At 46.8% G+C, this 12192-nt stretch overlaps 1 protein-coding gene across 5 annotated transcripts in view; it reads left to right on the forward strand.

The window, feature by feature from the left end:
- The window catches only part of NSDHL (NAD(P) dependent 3-beta-hydroxysteroid dehydrogenase NSDHL), a 38398-nt gene that overhangs the window by 12033 nt on the left and 14173 nt on the right, over window positions 1–12192 (forward strand). For 3 of the 5 annotated variants that reach the window (XM_004065055.5, XM_004065056.5, XM_055376121.2), the window contains 2 exons: window positions 3298–3448; window positions 7281–7439. In XM_004065055.5, the coding sequence (XP_004065103.2) occupies window positions 3341–3448; window positions 7281–7439 (267 nt within the window). In that variant the 5' untranslated portion in view covers window positions 3298–3340. The remainder of the gene's footprint in view (window positions 1–3297; window positions 3449–7280; window positions 7440–12192) is intronic. The other 2 variants (XM_019019223.4, XM_055376122.2) reach the window with 1 other exon arrangement.

Here is a 12192-nt window from a genome sequence, read left to right on the forward strand (position 1 = left end):
GCTCTGGGTACTCCAACCCATAGAGACAGCTAAGCTGTCACCAAAATTCTTATCTGACTCATAGTATTTACAAACTTTAAAATAATTGGTATATAATTTGAGACAAAGGAGATTTTGTTTTGACAAGAGGCTGGTTTGCAAAGAATTGTGTGATTATTGTTTCAGCAGTACAGCTCCGTTGGGGCGAGACATGTTTCTTCTTTCACCTCTTACATCCTCCTCTAGCAAACGAGGAGAGGAATAGGCTCTAAGGCTTCTTGCTTTTGCTAGTCATACAACGGGACTTGTGGAATTGGCAGCTCTGCTATTTGGATTTCGGCACTACAAAGGATACTCGTATAGTTTGCTGGGTCTGCTGTAACAGATGACCACAAACTGGGTGACTTAGAAAAGCAGAAATGTGTCTCTCACAGTTCTGGAGGCCACAAGTCCAAAATCAAGGTGTTGACAAGGTTGTGTTCCCTCCGAAGGATCCAGGGGAGACTCGTTCTTCATTTTTTCCACCTTCTAGTGGCTCCAGGTGTTCCTTTGCTTGTAGCCACATCACTCTAACCTCTGCCTCCATCTTCACATGGCCTCCTCCTCTTCTCCCTGCCTTTCCCCTCTGTATGTCTCTTATAAGACCACTTGTCATTGGATTTAGGGCCTACCAGGCCTCCAAGGACCTCTATTGGCCCATTCTTTTCCTACTTTTCATGCAAAACTGAAGGCTACGGGAGCAGTTAAACTTACTTTTTGGTTCAAGAAGAACTGAATGAAGCGTTTGGTGTTAGTCATTATGCTATTCATTGAATGAGGCCAAAGAGGAAATGATTCTTTCCACCCAAGTTTGCTTGCGAGTCCCAGTCTTTCTTTACACTCCTGCCCCATGCTGTCGCTGTACACCTACTTTACAAAGCATGTCCTTGGTTGTTTATTTGTTAGCCAGCATCTAGTTGTTGGGACAACCCCAGGAATTAGCCTTTAGGCAGGACCTGGGAGCCGTTTCCAGGACAGATAGGACAGCCCCTGCCTGCCCAAGCTTATACTGCATGGCAGCAGATTAGATAGGGGAGAACTAAAGTGGTGGAGAGAGTCCAAAGGCAGCCCAAGAGGAGGCATAGGCAGGGAGACTCCTGCACAGGAAGCCGTGTTACAATGATAATAAAATTAGCTGCCTTGAATGGCGTGTTGACAGGTATTTGACACAATCCTCATAATGACCTTATGAGGCCATTTACTTTACATATGAGGAAAGGCAAGCTCAGTTCTTTTAAATAACTCCCCCGAGGGCTACCTGCTGGTAAGGAATAGTAGCTGGGATTTGTACCCAGGCAGCCGACTCTGGGTTAATTTATTGCCAGCTGCACTGAGGAGTGGCGTGATTTGTGATTTCTCATGCGTAGAGGGTGAGCAGAGGCTTACAAGAGCAGAACTCCACAGGGGTGGGCTTGCTTAGCCCGGCTGGCCTAGTTAGCCTGTCATGCGGTCCTGTCACTGCCCCAGGCACACGCCCCTCAGATCCCCTGCCAGCAGAGGTCAATAAGGCCTTGGTGGGGTCAGAGGCCAGATGTGAGCCATCTCCTTGCCCCTGTAGATGCCATGTGCCTTTTCATTTGCTCACATTTCCCTGAATATCTGGGGAATCTGGATAAGAAGCCAGCAGTGGGCATTCGTGATTATATCATCACTAAATAACAGTCACTTGCCCCACTGAAGCCCCTGCACCTTAGATGGGATATGCGTGTATGCGAAGGAGAGCAGTATGGGAGCTCTGGTGGGTGTGCCCACACATGGTAGTCTCATGACCCCCGGCCGATATGTGAGTGCCCACTTTGTGCTGGGCACTATGCTTCATGCCCAAGTTGCAACAGTGGGCAAGGCTTTGGTGCAAGGTGCTAAAATCCTTGTTCTCTAGCTGCTTTGGTCTAGATACACATTGAGTCCCAGTGAGTTCAATATCAGCCACATGTCTTTCGAATGAACAGTTGACAGGGCCCCTACCAATGTGAAGGGGATTCTGGGATAAAGGGAGGGACAGGGCAGGCACAGAGCTACAGATTGACTTCAATGCATTCTAAAAATGGCTATGACAAGTCAAGTTTTGACATACAGTTTCTTGATAACTTTCATTATGAGTTCAGAAAAATGTTCCCCCAAATGGCTCCTCCAGACATTGAGGGTCCTGCATCCATTTCAAGGCCATTTTGGCCTTCTACATGCCCGTAAAGTCTGTCCCCACTGGGACACATGATCATGCCCATTTGTTAAAAGTGGCAAGGAGTGTAAAATTCGAGGTGTGGGGTTGGATTGGAGCAATCACAGCAGGTGGAATCCCAGTGCTGCCTGCCACCTCCTCACTGAAGTGTTCTGTGAATCTAGCCTTTCATGAGCAAAGTTAGACTCTTGTCTTGTCGTGGGTTTTGCCATCTCCAGATGTTAGGGGGGCCATGACTAAGTAAATTGGCAACTACCAAGAAAACATAGATGCAAGACCAAATACATCATAGTCAAGTGGCATCTTTGTGTTTGCAGTTCAGTATCGTGGGTGACTGAGGAGAGGAGCACCCTAAGGGCTGTCACTAAAGCCATACTCCTCTGTTTGGCAACGTTGTCAGATTTTGTTGCTACCGTCTCCCTGCTGTGAACTGCTGGGTGCCCACCGTACTCTGACCACTTCTCAAGGGTTTCTGATGGCCCAAGATGCTAAGTTCCTCCACGCATCGTCAGGGCGGCTTTAACTTAGCCAAGCAGGAGAGCTCCGTCTCCTATTGTACTCCACTCATCCCCCGTCCCAGCATCCCATGTCCTGAGCTCCTAGACATGAGCCCTTGTGCCCATTTCATTGATGGGAAAACTGAGCCGCAGCAAAGGGAAGTGACTGGAGCAGATCCGTACAGTTCATGATAGGCCCAGAGCAGGACTCCCTAGGTGTGGGCACTGCCACACCCTAATGAGCACCACAGGGGAAATCCAGGCTGACTGAAGCGTGGGAGAGCCATGGAAAAAGCTACAATGCCAAAGACGTTTTTTATGTTGTAACTGATAAGTGAGCTGATTTAACTGGCCTCCTGTGCGCCTCTAATCTAACAGTGTGGTGAGTCATAGGCCCAGTCGTTGGCCCCGTTAGCCGGGCATGGTGGCAGACACCTGTAATCCCAGCTACTCAGGAGCCTAGTGTCTCGTCGAACAGCTGTCGCTATGGTTCAGCTATTTGTAAAAACATGAACGGGGGGATGGCATCTGCCCAAAACACTAACAACTAAAGATGTTTTGACTTAGGCAACATTAATGTCTGTCTCTAACTATGTCTTTAAGAAAAGAAAAGTTGATTACAAACGGGACCATATTTCGCTTTGAAATGGAACCAGCAGTTAGCGAGCCAATGAGAGACCAAGTGGCACGGACTCATTTGACAGAGGACACTCCCAAAGTGAATGCTGACATAGAAAAGGTTAACCAGAATCAGGTAAGGAGAAAGTTGACACGTGCATACCAACAGGCTGATACTATTTACCTGTGGGTGAAAAATTGTATTTGTACATGTATTAATCAATGTTGGGTATTTTTTATGTAAGATACATAGCTTTGTTTAAGATGTGTCAGTTACTTATTGCTGTGTAACAATATCAGAACACAGTGGTTTAAAAGAACAACCATTTCTTTGCTTATGACTGGTTTCGGCTGAGCCCAGCTGGGGTGTTCTTGGATGGTCTTCCCTGGGCTCTTGCATGTAGTTGCAATCACATGGGGACCCCTTGAAGCATATGCTCCCAGGTGGCCTTGCTCACACCTCTGGTTGTAACTGGTGGCTGTCAACTGGGCACCTTGGTTTGCCTTCATGTGGCCTCCAGTAGACCAGGCTGGGCTTCCTAGTGAAATGGCAGCAGTATTTATTAGGCCTAAGATTTAGTGTCGCAAGTCTCAGTCTCAGAGAGGACTTGAAGAAATTGTTGAGCCTGGTCGTTGTCAGGCTTCCTGGAGATTCTTCACATAAGTCTGCAAAGGTTTGCTTTGATTGATTCTTAATCAGTGCTGCACTTCAAAAATGTGGCTGGGCACGGTGTCTCACACCTGTGAAATCCCAGCACTTTGGGAGGCTGAGACAGGTGGATCACCAGAGGTCAGGAGTTTGAGACCAGCCAGGCCAACATGGTGAAACCCCGTCTCTACTGAAAATACAAAAAAATTAGCCAGGCATGGTGGCAGACACCTGTAATCCCAGCTACTCAGGAGGCTGAGGCAGGAGAATCACTTGAACCCAGGAGGTGGAGGTTGCAGTGAGCTGAGATCACACCATTGCACTCCAGCCTGGGCGACAGAGCGAGACTCTGTCTCAAAACAAACAAACAAACAAAACAAAACAAACAACGTAATTACATCAAGACAAAATGTGTTTATATCAAATGTTAATAGGTTCAAGATCCCTAAGAGGTTATCATGGGCTGTGAAATCACCATGTATTTGGTGTAGAACTCAGAGTCAAGCCTCCTCTGGGCCTCTGTGTTTGAAGCCACTTGCCATCTGCAGTTCCTCATTTATGTAAATTTGGGTTTTATGGCTACTTGGCAGCCAGCAAACAAATGTGGATTCCAATGGTTATAGCAAACTGCCATTTTCAGCTAGTTTCAAATTTTTGTGTCCTTCGAAATAACATTTTTTTCTCTCATTAGTGGACTGATTTTATAAGAAGTAAAAGTTCTAAATTTAGACTACTAAAATAAAAAGGACACATTTGTCTTAACTTACGTATACGTTCTGCATAAGGCCTCTCTGAGAAAAGGGTCCCACTGCTGACAACAAAGCAAAACAAGAAGGGTTGGAAAAACCCAGTGCCCTAGACTATTCTGTTATCTCAAGACTCTATTGCAATTAGATTAGTTTGCCTAAATGGGTTTTTTTCTTTTTTTTTTTTTTGAGATGGAGTCTGGCTCTGTCGCCCAGGCTGGAGTGCAGTGGCGTGATTTCAGGTCACTGCAAACTCTGCCTCCCGGATTCAAGCAATTCTCCCTCCTCAGCCTCCTGAGTAGCTGGGACTACAGGCGCCTACCACCACACCTGGCTAATTTTTTGTATTTTTAGTAGAGACGGGGTTTCACCATGTTGGCCAGGCTGGTCTCGAACCCCTGACCTCAGGTGATCTACCCACCTCGGCCTCCCAAAATGCTGGGATTACAGGCATGAGCCACCGTGCCTGGCCCCTATTCTTAACACTGTCTCCAAGAGGTTGATCTTATAACTCACCTCAGTAACCCATTATGGAGTCTTGCTGTTTCCAGTCTTGAGTTTTATACTTAATTGTTAGTACATGTTCATTCTTGTCCACTGTGGCCGTGAGAAGTAAAAAGTGGTCATGAAAAGTTTCATGTGATCTCCTGTAATCACACAGCATTATAGGTATGATTATCACACATTTGACTTCCCTGGGGTAAAGGCCAATTTGATTCCCATCACTACAAGGGTCTCCAGGGAACAGCCGTTGGCCTACTCATCCCAAACATTATTGATAGAACATTTCAATATCATAAAATAATCCACGTCACATTGTCCAAGAGTAGCATACTGATTCGTCACACTTAAAATCGTGAAATGAAATCGCACTGGACTAACAGCAAGGTTGTTTTTTGAAGAGATTAGCAACCTTTTGAAACACCTGTAACTAGAGATGCCAAATGAAATAAACAAGGCAGTCTGAAATCTTTCAGGATGCTTTAGAAACATATCTAGTTCTGACTGTCTTTGGGCTCAGCCAGACTTTCAGTAAACTGCAGAAACCCAGGTTGGGAAACAGGCAGCTCAGAGTTATTCTAAATAGCTACAGTTTGCCTGTACAGCTGACTTGGGAGGAGGGGAGAAGAAAGGGATTGCTAGAAAAGGGATTGATGCGAGTTTTGTATTTAATTTGGCTATGACTTGAGGAAATATACATCTCAGTCCAGGTGCAAATCATGTAACCTGGTATGATTACATGTGTTTAGGAATAATCAGAATAAAGCCTAGAAAAGAACAGGTTGGGAAGTTAGTTTTGGGTGGTAGAAGAATGGTGAGGCCGATTTTGTTAGTAGATTGCACATGGACAGATGAAGGTAAAGTACAGTGCCAGCTCCAGGTGGGCCTGGTGGAATCCAGTATGAGTGTTATTTCAGATGGGACACCCCAACTGGGAGGGAGGTGGATCTAGAGAGGATGTCTGGCCCTGGCATCCCTTGAGTCTCTTGCATAGCTCAATTGTGTTGATGTTTAAGGAATAAATAGGGAGATTTGTTTGTTTTTTAAATCTAGAACATAATTTCTTTAAGATCTTTCATTTCCACAAACCCAAGTTGGATTGACTGTATATGAGCTAAGGAAATCGGAGGTTGTCATCTTAAGGAGGCCCAGATACAGTTTTAGAAAGACCCTAGGGAGGAGGAATATCACAGGTCCTCCTCACAGACACCCATAGCCAGCTCGTCTGGTGTGCAGCAGCCACAGTTTGGCATCAACATCCTGAAATGAGGTTATTTAAGTGCCTGCATGTGCTACTGTGTCCTTTCATTATGCCCAGTCACCAGAGTTGGAATTACCCAAGGAATCATGTGTGTTGTGGAGGCTGAGACATAAACACCATGGCTCTCCCCATTTCTTCAACTTCCTTGCAGTTCGGAGGAGGGAAAGCAGAGCCCTGGGCTCATCCATCCTCACTGCAGCCCCACCAGGAGATCCCATCAAGGCGGTCTTAGATTTCTAGGCTGAGGCAAGAAGGGGTTGGGAGATGAGCCCAGAGCCACACAGCCCAGCCGTGTTGTGGCCAGAGAGGGAAAGAGACTGACTTTGTCCTGCAAGTATGGAGACTGCTTTCTTCTTTCTGTTGTTTTCAGTGTAAGCTATCAGCTACCAAATGGCTGCCGTTTTGTTTTGTTTTGTTTTGTCCTTAGAGAAGCGCCCAGGGATCAGCTATCGGGAACAAGAAGGTATCACTGTTTTTTGGGGTATTTTTTAGATTGTCCAGTTTTGGTCATAGGTGGTTTGATTTCCTTTCACTGAATACAAAGCATGGATCTTGTCATCAAACCCAACCAAAGTCAATCTCAGTGTCATTCGCTATCTCTCTTCCCTCCTTACTGATCCCAGGAGAGAAGGTTAAGGTTGCACTAGTGATGGAACACCAGGATGATATAAAGCTTCCAACTTGGCTCAAGAAGAGTTCCAAACAAACAAGTATATCTGCCATTGCAGTGGCTCATGATATGTAAGTCTGGACTCTGTAGCTTCCAGTCCTCACTGCCCTGGTCTTCCCCACCGTTCCTCTCTTTCCACAGGCCAAGAGATGCACAGTGATCGGGGGCTCTGGATTCCTGGGGCAGCACATGGTGGAGCAGTTGCTGGCAAGAGGATATGCTGTCAATGTATTTGATATCCAGCAAAGGTTTGATAATCCCCAGGTGCGGTTCTTTCTGGGTGACCTCTGCAGCCGACAGGTAATGGACCATGCAGCCTTGCTGATTTCCCATGAGCCCACGAAGGGAAACCACGATACTTCCCTTGCTCAGAAGCCAGCCAATTTGTTTGAAAAACAATTGTTTCATTGTGAAAATTTTCAAAGTTATAGGAAAGAACACCACATTCTTACTACTTAGAATGAATAACCATCATCTCTGTCACAGATACTCAGCTCTGTCCTGGTAGCACAAAAGCAGCCATGGTCAGCACTTAAATGAACAAATGGCTGTGGCTGTATGCCAGTGAAACTTGACTTCAAAAGCCGTCCATGGGCTGTATTGTTCCAACTGCAAAACAAGTGTGTGCTGGGCCACAGGGTCTTGATTTTTTAATTGAGATATAATTCATGTACCACAAATTTCACACTTTTAAAGTGTGCAATTCAGTGATTTTCAGTACATCCACAAAGCTGTGCAACTGTCTCCCATGATCTAACTCCAGAATATTTGTATTACCCCAAAATGAAATCTTGTAGCCATTCCCTCTCTTCCCCTCCCAGCCCCTGGCAGCCACTCGTCTACTTCCCATCTATGGATTGGCCTCTTCTGGACATTTCATATAAACGGAATCATGTAATATTTGTACCTCTATGCCTGACTTTTTTCACTTAGCATGATGTTTTCAAGCTTCATCCATGTTGTACGGGTATGAATATCTTGAATTTTATTAGATGGTGCCAAATGGCTCGGCAAAGCTGCTATGTCAATTTTACCTCCATATCCACAGTGTGGCACAAGCCCCATTGCTTCACATCTTTGCCAACACTGGGCACAACTAGACTTTTTGGTGTTGCCATTCTGAGAAGTATGAAGTGGTGCTTCACTGATGTTCAGAATCACATGTCCTCCCTGACCAAGTAACCAGCCACTCTGCCACTGGGTGATCGGCTTTCAGGCTTCCTCCTGTGTGAAATGTTTGTCTGTGTCCTTTGCCCCTTTGTCTTTGGGGTTGCCTTTGCTTCCTTGTTGATCTAGTTGGGATGCCAATCCTGTGCCCGTTGTACTTATTATGGATGGCCTCCCTCAGCCTGTCACTGGGCCCTTATTCTTGGCTTTGGTGTCATTCGCTATATGGTTTGTTGATGAAATATTAAGGCCATTGCTTCCGCTGCAAAGTTACGGTTGTTTTCTCTCCCGTGCTGCTCACACCTCCAGGCCTGGAGATGGGGTAGACATCTTCCATGCTCATCATTGCTGCCTCCGAACCATTCTCCCTCATGCTGCTCTAAGCCTCTCCAGCTTTGAAGAGGATACCCTCAGACTGTACAAACCCCGACACCGTTCCCTCCTTGTGGTGGCCACCCACAGCCGCCTGCTCCCCTTCCCAGTGACTCCACATCATTTCTCAGTGATTTCAGCTCCTTTCTGGCATTATTATTGGTGAATTCAGTGTTCATGTAGATGACCCTACCAATGCCCTCGCCTCTCTCATCCTTGGCCTCCTCTCACCCAATGATGTTGCCCTCCACTCTCCTGTCATCACCAGTAAGCACGTCCTCTCCTTCTTCTCAGTTGCAGGCATTCTACTCTGAGCACTAGCTCCTCTCTGTCCAGCTCATGCCCTCTAGTGCCTCAGCTGTCCCGATTCCTTAACCCCACCCAGACATCCAGCCATGCCCACCATGGCTCAGCCTGTTCGTGCCTCACTGCCTTTAGTTCCCTGGTCCACTTGTTCGCTTGCATAGTCTTCACCCCCTTCCCCTTTCTCTTCTGGTTGTATGTATCCATAAAGTTTCTCCAGAGAAACACCAGCAGGGGGATGTGTGGAGAAGGGCGAGGAGAGAGATGGGTGGGTGAGAGGGAGAAAGAGAGGTTGAGATTTAATTCACGGAATTGGTTTACATGATTGTGGGGGCTGACTAGGCAAGTCTGAAATTTGTAGGGCAGACCAGAAACTCAGGCAGGAATTGATGCTGTGGTCCCACGTTAGAATTTCTTCTTACAGAAACCTCAGTTTCACTTTTAAGGTCTTTGAACTGAGTATATACTGCCTGTCCAGAGTAGCAAGGGTAATCTCCTTACTTAAAGTCAGCTGGTTGTAGATGTCAACCACAGCTACAAAATACCTCTACAGCCACACCTACACTCGTGTTTAATGGAGTCACCGGGGACTAGAGCCTGGCCCAGGTGGCAAATAAATGTGGCCACCACAGTGTACTTCACATTGTAACCCCCACCCTGGTTAAATGTTGCCTTGTGCATGGCCATGGCCCTCAAGCAGACCCTTGGTACCACCAAGCACCATCTCCACAAACCTGCCCACATCCACGTCTCTACTCAGCCTCCCCTGCTGTTCCCGAGGACGCCTCATCCCCACCAAAGTGCCCATCCTGGTGCCAGCTGGAAGCCACCTCCTCTTCCCTACTCAGTCACTGCCACCAGGGACCTTGAGGCAACCATATCCAGTGGTTGAATCTCAGTCCTCCCCTGACTTGGCCCTGTAGCAGCATCTGATGCTTTCTTTGCTTGCCTTCTGAGACACCACCTCACTCATTTCTCCTCCTGCCTCACTGATTGTCTCCTGATCACTATCATTTCTAAACTTTGCAGACTCCAGGACTTATTCTCTTTTCTTCTCCAAGTTTAGACAGTGTCGCAGTGACTCCATCCCATCTCATGGATTAATTACTGTCTAGAAGCTGATGTGCTCCCTGCTTGTTATCTCCAACCCCTAGCTCTCTCAGGCATTGTGTGTGTGTGTGTGTGTGTGTGTGTGTGTGTGAGCGTATGTGTGTGTATGCCTGCTGGACATCCCTGTTTGGATACCTCATGGACACTTCAAGCTTGCTACATCCAAAATGAAGCTCCTGGTTCCCTGACGCAAGCCCCTCCCCCACCACAGCAAACCTATTTCTGCTAAGTCTTCTCTATCTCCATAACTGCTTTTCCAGTTCCATCAACCAAAAGCCTTAGATTCATCCCTGCCCGATTCCTTTCTCTCTCATGCCCTTCATCCCATCCATCAGGAAATCTTGTTGACTCCACTCAGAATAGATCCCCAATCCAACAACTTCTCACCCCTTCCATTGCTGCCACCCTGGTCCAAGCCACCATCACTCTCTCACCTAGATGTTAGAGGGACTCTTAATGGATAAATCAGACCACACCACCCTCTGTACGGAAGCCTCCAGTGGCATCCAGTCCCATGTCAAGCAAACAGAGGCCTCTGTAATCACCCATGAGGCCCTGCACGGCACGTCGCCACTACCTGTCTGGCCCACTTCGTCCCACACCCGCCTCATGGCTCTGCCCCAGGCACACTGGCCACCAACCAAGTTTCTGCCTCAGGACCTTTGCACTTGGTGTCCTTTCTGTCAGGAATGCTCTTCCTGAACCGCAGAACTTGCTCCCTAGCTTCCTGTAAATCTCCAGCCACCCTGTGCTAAGGAACAGGCCCCCGCTGGTCTCCCTTACTCTGCTCTAGTTTCTGCATAACACCTGCCAGTACGGACGTCCTCTAGATTTACTTGTTTGTTTGCGTATTTGTCCTGATTGAAACATGATTGACCATGAGCGGATACAGAGCAGAGGAAATCTCTGAAATTTGTCCTCTCTACCATAGAATGTAAACTCCACAAAAGCAGGAATTTTGTTTTTCGATCACTGCTTTGTCCCCTCAAAGGAGACGAGAATCCTTAGCAAGCTTTCACTTCTCTCCAAAAGGCTCCCCCGCTGCCATGCTGTTGTTGCTAGTATATTATTTCAGCTTTCCTTGAGTGCAGATTTCAAGGGAACCCTCCAGCATGCCATGTTGTTCTCCAGCTACACTCAACTGCTCAGCCGCAAGCATGGAGAAGGGGCGAGTTGCATTTAACCAGGGTTGGAGTTTACTAGACAAATTTAATAAAGGGAGAGGGGAACAAGGCAAAGGTGGTGCTGGTGGATCATAAAATCTAAGCTAAGTCCAAGGTGGATGTGATGTGGGTGAAAGACTTGGCAGGAGAGGACCTTTTTTATTTTATTTTATTTTATTTTATTTTTATTTTTTATTTTTTTAGACATAGTCTTGCTCTGTTGCCCAGACTGTGGCACAATCTAAGCTCACTGCAGCCTCCGCCTCCCAGGTTCAAGCGATGCTCCTGCCTCAGCCTCCCTAATAGCTGGGATTATAGGTGCCCACCGCCACGCCCGGCTAATTTTTGTATTTTTAGTAGAGATAGGGTTTCACCATGTTGGCCAGGCTGGTCTTGAACTCCTCGTATCAGGTGATCCGCCCGCCTCGGCCTCCCAAAGTGCTGGGATTAACAGGTGTGAGCCACTGCGCCCAGCCGAGAAGGACTTTTAAAATGTACTTTCAGCTGGGTATGGTGGTATGCACTTGTAGTCCCCCAGCTATTTGGAAGGCCAAGGTGGGAGGATCACTTGAGGCCAGGAGTTCAAGACTAGCCTGGACTACATAACAAGACCCCCATTTCTTTTTTTAAAAAAATGTGTTTTTATAGTCAGTAGAGAGAGAGAGAGAGGAGAGAGACAGATATACATACATATAGATAAAGTTTATGTATATATAGTTATATAGTTTTATACACACAATATGTATTACATAACACTTTTTTTTTTTTTTTTTTGAGACGGAGTCTTGCTCTGTCACCCAGGCTGTAGTGCAGTGGCGTGATCTTGACTCACTGCAAACTCTGCCTCCTGGGTTCAAGCAATTCTCCTGCCTCAGCCTCCCGAGTAGCTGGGATTACATGCGCCCACCACCACCCACGACTAATTTTTATATTCTTAG

The sequence above is a fragment of the Gorilla gorilla genome, chromosome X, assembly GCF_029281585.2.
Source record: "Gorilla gorilla gorilla isolate KB3781 chromosome X, NHGRI_mGorGor1-v2.1_pri, whole genome shotgun sequence".
NCBI lineage: Eukaryota > Metazoa > Chordata > Mammalia > Primates > Hominidae > Gorilla > Gorilla gorilla.